Below are 13,238 nucleotides of genomic sequence, written 5' to 3'. Positions count from 1 at the left end.
CAGATCAGTGCAGCTCAGTTGTGGACCCTTGGGGAGTGAATCAACAGACGGAAGATCTTCCTCTCTGTCTCTCCTCCTCTCTGTATATCTGACTTAGCAATAAAAACAAAAATTAATCTTAGAAATCCTATATACCATCCTATCCAAAAGTAAAATATTAACATGCTCGTGTCATTTTAGTGATGATTTGATTGGAGAAACTTGAATTCCATGCTGTCTCCCCTGCCTGCTTTGTAACACCCAAACAATTCCACAATTAGAGCTGACTTTCAAAAAAGACACACTAAGTTTTTTTTTTTCTCGCTAGAAAACAAATGAATCCAGAACCAATCTACCTTAGCCATCCAATATGTGCAACCTCTTTTGTTCATGAACAACCTTCAGGTAATCAACGGGTGAGCCCTGTGACAGAGAGAAGTGTCGGAGAGAAATGGGTTTCCACCGCAGGCCTCCAAGGTGCTAACACCAAACAATAACCCAGGAAAAATCATTTCACTAAATGCACCTGACATGCATTAGCATCCAATATGCCACCCTCCTTGCCCAGCCTTATTACTTATATACCTGCCTTCGGAGAAGGTCTGCTCAGAAGAGCTACTCTGCTTTGGTTGGACATACATTTCAGAGACTTTTAAATAAACTTAGATAGCAATCCCAAGCTGCATGTCTTGCAAACTTTGCTCTTTCATCCGTCTATACCAAGTACCCGAAGCAGAATGGATGTGCCTTCAGCTCTCTGCGATCCTGGAAAATGAACCAGTCCACTTAACAATAAATGGTGGTTGGCTCAAACACACATGACTGGTCCGGTGAAGAAGAAAAGAAAGTTGAGCTTAATGAAGTCCAGGATCTGTGTCCCTGTACGCAGACAGGAAAGGACGAGTGTTTTATGACTGTTTATTGGAGTTAATGGTAATAAATTCCTCACTTGTGATGCATTAACTTTAATGTTTTCATTACTTGGTGATTTAGGTTTTCCCTTTTCACACTGTAAATCATGCTGTCCCCGTAGCTGCACAGGTCGAGTGCCTGCCATAATGTTCAGTGGGGAAAGGAATGTTCTTTCCCTCTCCTGGCAAAAGATGCTCTATCGTATCCCAGTTTGCTACTTTCTAAGTAAGCAGTAAAGATGGACAGACAGATGTCTCCAACGGCAGCCCCTACAGAATGTGGCCAGCTATGATTGAGGTCCTAGAGGAGGATATGTCTCCAGAGCAACTTAACAAATAAATTAGGGGCTGAAGTTTTTCTTTGCTCTTTTTATTTTTCTTTCCTTTTTTTTTTTTTTTTCCAGTTGCTGAGTGTGAGCCCTTGGTTAATGAGCTGTGCAAATAGATATTGAGATTTAGTGTTTTTATCTTGCAATTACAGACTTGGCGATTTGCTTGGAAACTTTTGAGTCTGGAAACATTTCCATTATTTTCCCCTTCTGGTTCTTTTTGCTAGTAAAGCTCCACTCCAAAACTTGATTACATTTTATTGGATAATCCGAAGAATGAAAAAAGATCTCCAAAAAAAAAAAAAAAATAGAGGAGGATGGGCCGAGCAGGTATCTAGCCTACCAGTTAAAATGAGTCCAGGACATCCAGGTACCAAGATCCTGGAGGCAGTAATGATGGTTCAGGTTGTTGGGTTCCTGTCACCCACATGCGGAGCCTACATTCTGTTCTTGGCTCCTGATTTTGGCCTAGTCCAGTCCTGGCTGGCTGTTGTGGGCCTCCGGGAAATGAACCAGTGGATGGAGCTCCTCTCTCTCTCCCCTCACCCCTTCTCAAAATTGTCACACAGGAGAGCAGAGGGACTTTTTCCCTAAACCAGCCTTACTACATCCGACATCCTCAATCTATCTTCAAGCCACCCCCGCTGCTGCTGCTGCACCGCACCTCTGAGAGCCATACAGCAATGAGGTTTGCCTTGGAAGCGGCCCTTTGTCCACTAGATGACACATACCAGGTCACATCCACATTGCAGAGATCATTGCTTTCCCATCAAGTTCTTCCCGATGGGGTGTGAGCGTTCTCATTAGATCACCCACCCTGAAATACCCCCAGAGAATCACAATAATTGATTCCTGAGTCTTCTTTTTTATTTTCTGCTTTGTTTGCTTTAAAAGTTTCCTCAGTGCCGTGCTCTAATGATATCGGCATGTCTTTTACTGGTGAGACATGGAGAAAGCAAAATTATCCATTCCATCCCTTCTTTTTAAAAAATTGGTTTTTTTTTTATTTTTATTACAAAGTCAGATATACAGAGAGGAGGAGAGACAGGAAGATCCTCCATCCATTGATTCACTTCCCAAACAGCCACAAAGGCCAGAGCTGTGCCGATCTGAAGCCAGAAGACAGGAGCCTCCTCTAGGTCTCCCACATGGGTGCAGGGTCCCAAGTCCCTGGACCATCCCTGACTGCTTTACCAGGCCACAAGCAGGGAGCTGGATGGGAAGTGGGGCCGCCAGGATTAGAACCAGTGCCCATACGGGATCCTGGCATTTGCAAGGTGAGGACTTTAGCCACTAGGCTAGCACACTCAGCCCCTTTCAATCCCTTCTTGAAGTTTTTGGCTTTGAAAGTAACCAAAGTGGAGACTCCAGGATTTAGTTACACGCATCCCCATGTAGCCTTTCTCGTCAGCAATGTTAAGGGCAAGATGCAAACTAACGCACCTGTGGAAGTTTATAGAGAAAATGCCATTTCTCAGGGAGAGGATTCAAAGAACCGGATGTGGGAACGCTATAGGAAGTCAAGTTCTCAACCAGGCAGTCTACAGCTACAGTATTAACTGCTAACAACTATTTTCTGAAAAGTAATCAGTCATTCCCTTCAGTTGTTCAAACCCTGTCATCCTTTTTAGCTTCCTCCAAAGCTCTTCTTTGATGCTTTCCCAAAGAGAGAGAAGATCCGTGCTGAAGAGAATTGATATCCCAATTAGGTTGTAAAATATGAGTCCTAGAACTTGGAAACATGGTTCCCTCTAGTTGGGGTTCGTGTTATTTTCCCCCTTTGAGCCCCTTTTTCCTATCATTCTCACTATTGCTGTTGCTCCTAACTTCTACACTCTAACATCCTTCCTCCTTGCTCTTGGGGCTAAACTCTTCTTTCTTTCTTTCTTTCTTTCTTTCTTTCTTTCTTTCTTTCTTTCTTTCTTTCTTTTCTTTCTTTCTTTCTTTCTTTTGAAGATTTGTGTATTTTTGTTGGAAAGACAGATTTACAGAGAGAAAAATCTTTCATCTGCTGGTTCACTTCCCAAATGGCCGCAATGGCCAGAGTTGAGCCAAGCCAAAGCCAGGAGTTTGTTCAGGGTCTCCCACGCACATATAGAGTCCCAAGGCTTTGGGCCATCCTCTACCACTTTTCCAGGCCACAGCAGGGAACCGGATGGGAAATGGAAAGGCCAGGACACAAACCAGCACCCATATGGGATCCCAGTGCTTGCAAGGTGAGGATTAGTCATTGAGCCATCTCACCAGATCCTAAACCTTCCTTTCTTTCCCGTTTTCCCTTTCTTATTTCAAGTTACCAGCCCTAAAGTAAAGCAGAACAGAAACAGTTATTTGAGCTTACATGAAAATGGTTTATCAAGCAGGTAGTCACTCCCATATTGTCTTCTTGGGCCTGAAGTCTAAGTTAGGTTAGAAGTTGGTTTCAAACATACATTTCTCCAGCACCTACTGTGTATGCTAAACCCCTGGGGCCACAGAGAATCAGATGAACAAATAATGAATCACACTGCCCTCTGTGGAAGAAACCAGCAACTTTTCTTTAGACTTCAAGAAATATGAAGTCATTAGCATAAAACTCCTTTCACTTTATTATGGGCGTTTGGGGGAAGAATCCTTCTTAATCCCACATCAATTCAGCAACTAATTGATGAACAGCACTGTCTCCCACTGGGTCTCAGCTATTCTCGTGGTCCAGTCTCACTTCAATCCCACTCTTGCCCTTCTTACTTGGACATTTGTCCTGCAGACCTTGGCCCTGTCCCTAGGTGCACAGCTAGATTGGACTTGTCTTTGTCCCCATTTCAGTCCAGGGACCATGACATTTTGTTCTCTTAATCCTTGGTGTCACGGTTGTTGCCGTGAATGCAAGCTATGCTTTTACCCTCCTCCCTCCTGCCCCCCATACAGGCCCATATCCAGCTTGCTGTTCCTGGGGAAGGCCCCTGTACCAACTCCTTGTTCAAGATAGCCCATGGCTGTCCATGTGATTAAGGTCTTATGTCAATCCAAGCAGAGATAAGAATAGAATGTATTGAGGAATGGATTTAGGGTCCCTGGAAATCAAGACTGTTCCATAGAAATGTTTTGGGGAAAATAAGCCTGCTTAAGTACAGAAGAAGGAGTATGTCATGCTACCTGCAGAAATCAGAGAAAGATTTAGAGAGGATGCGGCACTTGAATTGATTCACCCTTCCCGGAAAATGAGGGTAGAGAAAGGAAATTCCAAACAGGAAGAATAGCATGAGCCAGGAGCAAAGGCCATGTTCCAGAAAGTACTCTGAGGCCGACTTCTGCTGGAGAATTGGGAATGGTGAGGGAGTGGAACAAATTGAAACTGGAAGATGGGGTAAGACCAGATTTATGATGTTTCTGCATGCTGGTGAGAGTTGTATCCTGTGGGTAATGTAGAGCTGTTAAAGGCTTGAGGCAGAAATGTGACACGACCTGTCTGTATATTAGAAAGATGACCTCTGGCTGTGATGTGGTAGTCAGGAGGAAGGTAAGCCAGTTAAAAAGAGACTCCAAACCCAGGCAGAGCTCTCTCCTTTTTCACTCCTTTTCTGTTTTCTTATCGCAATCCAAAGACATGGTAAATAGATTTGAAAGTGATATTTTGCCATTTGTCTTTAAAGATATGCTTTCAAGTGACAGACGCGTAAGAGCCATCTGCCTCGGCATGGGGAGGAGACGTCGATCCTGCAAGGCTGGCAAAACAAGACAGTGCGGCATTTTTCTAGATTTATTTATTTATTTATAAGACCAGAATGACAGCGAGGGAGAGACAAAAGGAAAATGAGATCCTCCGTCCACTGGTTCACTCCCCCAAGTGGCCACAATAGCCAGGCTGAAGCCAAGAGCCAACAAGTCCACCTGGCTCTCTCCTACATGGGTGGCAGGAGCCCAGGGATTGGACCATTACTACCTCCCAGCACACGTTGTCAGGAAGCTGGATCCAAAGTGCAATAGACAGGAGTTGAACCAGTGCCCAGATACGGGAATTTGGGGTTCCTGAGCAGCCCTGCTGTGCCACAGTGCCAGCTCGCAGTAAGGCATGTCTAACTCTCTCCAACTTGCTTGTTAGACTCAAGTGCCTGGGAGGGGCTGTGGCCTGGATTTGTATCCAGACTCCCCCTTCTCACGGTGTTGCCACTAATTGTAGGTTAGCTGCGAGGGAAACCTCAAGTCACTTATGGTTGTGTATTAAAGATAGACACCTCAGATCAAAGTAGAGCTGAAGAGGAGGGGGTTCAGAAATGTGCAATGTAGAGGGCCATCTCGTGGTGGAGCAGATTAAGCCAGCATCCTTCATGAGAGTCCCAGCTCTCTGCTAATGCACCTGGGAAGGCAGCAGAGGATGGCTCAAGTACTTGGGTCGCTGGAATACCTGGGTGAAGTTCTGGGCCCCCAGCTTCTGCCTGGCCCAGCCCTGACTGTTGTGGCCATTTAGAGTGCGAGCAAGGAGGTAAACAATCTTTCTTTATCCTTCTCTATAGCTCTGCCTTTCAAATAAAATAAAATATTGTTTAAAAACAATCCCCTGGGTTTAAACAAGCCACATGAATTCTCAGCCTTTTCCCTACAGTAATACATGTCCACTAACATTCAGTGGCCCAGCTCACTTCCATGAAACACCTGCAACTTTGAAGGAACGCAGTTTTTTCAAGGAAATAAAGCACTGTGGGACTTCTTATTACCACAGTTACAGTCACACATCAGATCTGTTTAGCTGCCGTAGACTGCAGTGGAAGACAAGCTGTAAGTTATTTTTAATTGACTTCTCTCCTTAAGAAAGCATGCCAGGTCTCCAATGAGATGTAAAATATGCTTGATAAAATCCTGATTAAAAACTTGCCGGAGTTTTCTTTTGAACATTTTTATTAAAATATATTCATTTTTAACTTTAATTATTTTGTTCTTATTTATCTGCTTTTATTCTCATTCTGTTGACCCAGAATCTATCATGATTTTTTTTAAAGATTTATTTATTTTATTTGGAAGGCAGGGTTAACGAAAGAGAGTTATCATCCATCTGCTAGTTTGTTCCCCAAATGGCCACGATGGCTGGGACTGAGCCAGGCAGAAATCAAGTTTCATCCAGGTCTCCCATAGGGATGGTAGAGGGGAGCCCAGACACCTGAGCCATCTTTCATCGCTTTTCCCAGACCATTATCAAGGAGCTGGATTGAAAGTAGAGCAGCCAGGATGAAAACTGGCACCCATATGGGATGTCAGCATTGCAGGCGGTGGTTTTACCAGCTTTGCCACATGAATTTTCTTTATGCTCAGTAAGCAAGGCTTCCTCCATACACTCTTCTACCCCTTGGCCTGTTACTTGGATGAACTAAAAAAAATTTTTTTAAAGAAAGAAAAACTTTTAAAATTGCAAATTCTTATACTGCTTTACCAACCACTCTCCTGTTATTGCCACTGAATTCCATCAGTTAAACCTCAATTGCTTGTTCTTTTTCCAGACTTCTTATCTCACAACCTGTTGGCAAAACTTAATTCAAGTATGTACGTTCATTCTCTTCCTATCATGTACTGTAAAATCTTTTTCTCCATGAGCAGTTCCATTCAGTTAGTTTAAGGCCATTGATTAGAATGATTTTTGTCACTTTTGAATCCTAAATATATTAGTAATGATTTCCAGGCTTTTTACTTTACATGTATGTGTCTACATTTTTTTTGAAAGATTTATTTTTTAAAGGCACAGTTATAGAAAGGGAGGGGCAGAGAGAACTTCTGTTCACTGGTTCACTCCCCAGATGGCCACAGTAGTTAGGGATGGGCCAGGTCGAAGCCTGTAGGCAGCAGCTTAACCCTCTGTGCCACAGCGCCAGCCACTGTCTAAACTCTGTAGTTAGTGAAGCACGGGGCCAACACAGTGGCATAGCAGGCTAATTCCTCCACCCATGGTGCCAGCATTCTACATGGGCACAAGTTCAGCAGAAGATAGCCAAAGTGCTTGGGCCCCTGCACCTACATGGTAAATCCAGAAGAAACTGCTGGCTCTCAGCTTCAAACCTGCCCAGTTCTGGCTACTACAGCTATTTGGGGAATGAACCAGTGGATGGAAGACTTCTCTCTGCCTCTCCCTCTCTTGCTCTGTGACTCTGATTCTCAAGTATATAACTTTTTTTAATTGTATCTAGCAGTAATTCTAAAAAATAAAAATAAGCAAAGCACAATGACAGGAAGGTATACAGAGGCAATATGAATGTAGATGGATTCCAAATAAACTCACAGAAGTTGAAAGCTCCTAAGCCCATGCCAGGAGACTGACAGAGGCCAAGTCATTGAACCCAAGTGCCCTGTGAGCTCTGGGTGATGAACCCTTGTCGCCAGACGTGACAACCTGACAGCCATCTTGTGATAGGTTACTGAACATTGATTTTAAAAAGGCCAAAACATAACCAAGGAAAGCGGCAAGTAGGCAAAAGCAATAATGAACTTCTCAAAGAAAGCCAAAGAAACCCAAAATACAGGAAAGCGATTACCAAACCGATTTGGGATCAACAACCACCAGACTAGAGAAACCTAGCCCATCCCACGTGACCTGCAACACGTTCTTCACCCCTGGGTCATTTGAGGCATCATGAAGGGGGTGTGTGCACAAACCTGCAGGTACACACACACACACACACCACCTGTGATGTGTGCGTGAGTGCAACTGACAGGAGGCATGATCATCCCTCACCTCCAAATATCACATATTCTCCAACCTCCTCCACCCAAATCGCAAGGTGCTCCACCTCCATGGGTGCTTTAATGGAGAAACCTGGTTAACATCGCTCTGCCTGAAATTCACCCTCTCTGGCTCCAGTTGGTCAGGTCCCTTTCTCAAACAGTTAAGAACTTGAATGAAAAGGAAGGGAGATGATGGGAGAAGTCCACGCAGTGAATGAGGTTGGAGACTGTTGGGTGATGATTTTTTTTTTTAAACAAATCATTGATCTTTCTAGTAGACTTGGCAAGAGGCCACGTAAGCTGCACACAATGAAAGTTAGCCGACACCTGGTTTGTTCTGCAGGGGCCACTGCCTTTTTGCATTCCAATTGTATGGTCTCCTCTGCTATTAGCTTTTGGCTGATTTCCCCAATTCTCTTTTCTCAGTGGGCTAGAACGCAGCTGGTTAAATAGACCGTGACTCACATAAGCACTGTGTCTCTTTTTTTTTTTAATTGACCACTTCGTGGAAATGGATCACACTCCAAAGGGTCCCCATTGTTGCTGCATGTAGCTGACGGTGGAGTCAAGCCTGGTGCTGAAAGATGGACTCCGACCCTGTCAGTGTTCACTGCAGAGTGTGGGTGGGAACCAGGGGTTTAAAGGAACCTGGATGAGAAGAGAAAGGTGTCAGAATTTTTTTTATCTTCACGTGCCCTAAAAGTTGGGTGGCCACCACGTGATTGATGTATGTTGCTGGTCCCACGTTCCTGGGCTAAGCGAATATGTTCTGTGTGTGGGCTGTTCTGACAGATGTAGAGAAGGACAGCTGTAGAGACAGAAGACAACACTGTTGTGCTTCTGCTTTTGTGCTGAGGTTTCTCATTTTTTCTTCCTTTTTTTTCCATTATGTTGGTGATCAACTTTTTTTCAGGTAAAGGCAGAAGCCTTTTTTTTTTTTTTTTGCTTGTGTACTTAAATATGTTTTCATTCTATAACAGCACCTTACACAATTGTTTGTGACTTTTTCCTGTTTGTGTAGCATCCTGCAAAGCATTTACATAACTTTCTTTTAGGGATTCCATTGCTCTCCGGAGGTCCCTCCAGTTCCTTTACCAGGAGGTGCGGGTTCAGCCATATGGCACTCTGGCTGCTTGACACTCGATACTGAGGTTCATGTTGTCTGTTCTCAGCATCCCCAGTTAGTGACCAGATGGAGCCTGAGCTGATCCTGAAAGAAGCAATAGCCTAGATGTCACAAGAAGATCCCATCTTAGTGTCGGGACCTGTGAGTAAGCCATGGAGCTAATGAGATTGAGCTCAGCGTCAACTCTTTACGTGGAGAACAACTCCTCCAGTCCTCACCACCCTGGCCTGGTACTTAGAAGCCAATCAGTAGAGCAGAGCCTGGTTCTATCTGATCTCCTATTTTTTTTTTTTTTTTTGTTTGGCCAGAGCCATACTTTCCACTGCCCATTAGGAGATACCAGACAGCAAGTTCATCAGTAAAGATTCCCACCAACAAGTAAGAAAGCCACACACAGCGTCTTACCGACTACCTAGAAAAACACAACATAAAAGAAAAATCCAGCTATGCTTGTATTCAGCTTGTGAGCAAATGACTATGTGAGAAAACTCGGCAACTTAGTGCTTGATTTCAGCAAACTGAGTCTGACTCGGAACCAGTGAGTCAGAGTGCGGACGTCTCTGCTGCGTTCCATCTTTGTTTTCTTGGTGGTAGCAGGATTCTTGGGTTTCAGTTGGTGGGGAGAAAGTGCCTCATGCTGATAGTGCACTGAAAGTAAATGAAATTAAATAAGCGAAGCAGTGCTCATCGCTACTTCCTCCCCCCTGGGTAATTCAATTCAAGCTCTCTCTCTGATGGCAACTCACAGGGGCTGTCTCTGTCACCCCGCTGGGGCCTGGAGTCTTAACATCTAAATAAAAGTTTCACTCAAGCATTTTTTATGCCCCTGCCAGCAGGATCAGTGAGCTGGTGTGAGCACATTAATGTAATATTCATACTCGAAGACTCTCCCTGCACACGAGGCAAAGTCTTCCCATTTTCATAATTATAGATGTTCCATAAAATGGCATTTAGATTTGCATTAAAAAAGGAGGTTTGAATTCTAATAGAATGTGTAACATGTCTTTTATAATGCAGACTCTCGGAATCTTTAACAAGAAGCTATGTCTCTTAAGTTTCCCAAGACCTTACCAAAGTAAAGGGATGGAAAGGAAACACAGGAAGAAGAGATGAAGAATGTAGGTTTAGGGGATCCTGTTTTCCTATCTCCTGTGTCTAATTCTAGGCCTCCAAGAGCAACTTTTCAAATTCGCTTCAGAGAGGAGGCACTGTGGCTTCGGTGGAGCTTCCCCATGGTGCCTGGTCCTTGCCTCACTCTCCACTCTCTCCCTACTCCTACTCCTGACAGCCTCTACTTCTGTCTTCTTGGAGAGTATTTTCAGAATTCTTCAGAGCAGGAAATGAGAGCATCCGAGAAAAATGGGCTTCCCCTTCACTGCTGTTCATGTCATGCAGGCACCCAGAGACCTACCTGGGGGGATTGATGGCCGCCACATAGTTTGCCAGTTTTAAGCAGATCAGTAGACATAATCCCTGATCCAGGAGGCAACAGCAAGGACTTAGTGGATAAGGAATCTGACTCAACAAAAGCAAGAGAGGGCCTGGCGCCGTGGCCTAGCAGCTAAAGTCCTCGCCTTGAACGCACCGGGATCCCATACGGGCGCCGGTTCTAATCCCAGCAGCCCTGATTCCCATCCAGCTCCCTGCTTGTGGCCTGGGAAAGCAGTCGAGGACGGCCCAAAGCCTTGGGACCCTGCACCCATGTTGGAGACCTGGAAGAAGCTCCTGGCTCCTGATTCCTGGCTTTGGATAGGCACAGCACCAGCCATTGCGGTCACTTGGGAAGTGAATCATCAGACAGAAGATCTTCCTCTCTGTCTCTCCTCCTCCTCTCTGTATATCTGACTTTGCGATAAAAATTAAAAATAAATCTTTAAAAAGAAAAGCAAGAGAGACACCCCCGAGCCTCCTTTTTTAAAAAATAAGCTTGACAACTAACTGGAACACAAAAAGTCACTTGCATTTTGAATTGTGTAAAATAGTATAATTTTTTTAAATATTCACTTATTTTTATTGGAAAGGCAGATATACAAAGAGGAGAGAGAAGAAGATCTGCTGTCCAATGATTCACTCCCCAAGTAGTGAAGCAGGGAGCTGAGCCAAACTGAAGCCAGGAACCTCTTCTAGGTCTCCCACATGGGTGCAGGGTCCCAAGGCTTTCGGCCATCCTCAACTGCTTTCCCAGGCCACAAGCAAGAAGCTGGATGGGAGGACCTGGCACGATAGCATAGTGGTTAAAGTCCTTGCCTTGCACACGCCAGGATCCCATATGGGTGCCGGTTCTAATCCCGGCGGCCCTGCTTCCCATCCAACTCCCTGGGAAAGCAGCTGAGGATGGCCCAAATCCTTGGAACCCTGCACTCATGTAGGAGACCCATAAGAGCTTCTTGCTCCTGGCTTCAGATTGGCTCAGCTCCAGCCATTGCAGTCACTTGGGGAGTGAACCATCGGACGGAAGATTTTCTTCTGTGTCTCTCCTTCTCTCTGTATATCCGCCTTTCCAATAAAAAATAGATAAATAAATCTTAAAAAACCAAACAAACAAAAAAAGAAGCTGGATAGGAAGTGGAGCTGCTGGGATTAGAACCGGCCCCCATATAGGATCCCGCTGCATATGAGGCGAGGACTTCACTGCTAGGCTACCGTGCCAGGTCCCTAAAATAATGTTTTTAAGTAAAACATAGGTAGAGCAGTGAAGGAAGAGCCAACTCGTTGGAACCAGTGAATACCTGTTAGGTATTATAAACACTCAAAAAGCAATGACTTGTTTGGTTAAAGAAAATTCTTTCACTCAAATGCCTCTTGATCCCATTTAGGTGGTCCAGTTGATTTATATGTATTTGTGCCTTACTTTTGTATTTGGTTTGCTGTGTAAATGGCAACCAAAAGAGATGTTTGGGTTTGGTTCTAACACATGCTTTGTGTTTCCTAGTTAAGTAATATAGAGTTGTATTCCTTAGGAGGTCTTCGCTGTTATATTTTATGTTTCAAGAGTAGGATTCTTTCTCTTTGTCTCTTCTTTCCTGCCAGTATAAACCTCAGTAGGGGAAGCAGAATAGAATCTTGACTTCCCAATAAATTGGTTTCCAACAAGGCTGTTTGAAAGCCACGAATGTTAGCAGCACACACTTCGAGGCAAGATTTCTGCCACTCTCAGACTTGGTTCCAGATGTTGAAGGAATAGGGATCCAAGTTCAGCTTGGATAACCCCCTACTTCATGCGAACTTAATAAAATCTACATTCACAAAGGTGGCTTTCTGTTTGCTTAAAAAAAAATGAGTGTGTGTTTATTGCTCCCACTGAGGCGACTGCCTTTCTAGTGGATTCTATCACTTATTAAAGCTTGTCTGTGCTGGTAGCTATTCATTTGGCTTGTGATTATCTCAATGTAGGTTTTCCAATTTGGAGCTTATATCCACGGCAAATTCTTAATTCCCTGGAGTCCTTTTCCTGCCAATCAGTACGTAGTTAGGCTACCTCCCCCTTGCCACAAACTAATGTATATTTGGATCATTGTAAGTGGTTTTTGTGTTAGATATCATTAGGAAGAAAGAAAATTAACTGTTTCTTTCCAATCATAGAGAAATTGTCTTATTTTGCTCTGTGATTGAGCAATTGACCCTGCATACCCTGTCATTAATGTGGATTATCTGAAGTCGCCTAAATAAAGGAAAACATCAGGTTTCCACAAAGCATTTTGCTGTTGTTCCTTTTAGGAATGGACGACATTGTGAAAGGAGCCCAGGAGCTTGATAACATCATCAAGCAAGGCTACTTGGAAAAGAAAAGCAAAGGTATGGATCTGACCCGCAGACATCAGAGCATTTGAGAAGAGGGAGGGAACCCAGCAACAGGAGAGCTAATGTCTCAGGTACCTTCTCAGTGCCTAGTACTGTGCTGGGCATGTATCAGGCAAAAGCGAGGTAAGGCCAGGAGTCTGGTGTCTATGTGACAGTTCAGCAGAGACGGCTCAAATCTTCAGCAGGATAGGTTCTGCCTAGGACACCACTCTATCTCCAGTGCCTGGCACCTGACAGGTGCTCAATAAAGCTTGTAGAACAGACAGTTGATATCATTGTCCTCTTCTCCCCATGTGTTCCCATAAGGAGGGAGACTTTAGCCAGGAGGGCATATATTTTCAAGTTTCAGACAAGCCCAACTCTACACCTTTCTCATGAAATTAGAACAGGTGCTACCAGCATTGG

General features: G+C 44.2%; 1 protein-coding gene across 4 annotated transcripts in view; it reads left to right on the top strand.

Annotated features, from left to right (window-relative positions):
- Positions 1 to 13,238, top strand: part of SKAP1 (src kinase associated phosphoprotein 1) — a 268,003-nt gene that overhangs the window by 204,508 nt on the left and 50,257 nt on the right. For all 4 annotated transcript variants that reach the window (XM_058675490.1, XM_058675489.1, XM_058675487.1 and 1 more), the window contains one exon: positions 12,750 to 12,827. In XM_058675490.1, coding sequence (XP_058531473.1) covers positions 12,750 to 12,827 — 78 coding nt within the window. The remainder of the gene's footprint in view (positions 1 to 12,749; positions 12,828 to 13,238) is intronic.

This window comes from Ochotona princeps, chromosome 17, assembly GCF_030435755.1.
Source record: "Ochotona princeps isolate mOchPri1 chromosome 17, mOchPri1.hap1, whole genome shotgun sequence".
Taxonomy (NCBI): Eukaryota; Metazoa; Chordata; class Mammalia; order Lagomorpha; family Ochotonidae; genus Ochotona; species Ochotona princeps.
The sequence above is the reverse complement of the archived record's forward strand: the minus strand, read 5'-3'. Positions and strand labels throughout refer to the sequence as shown.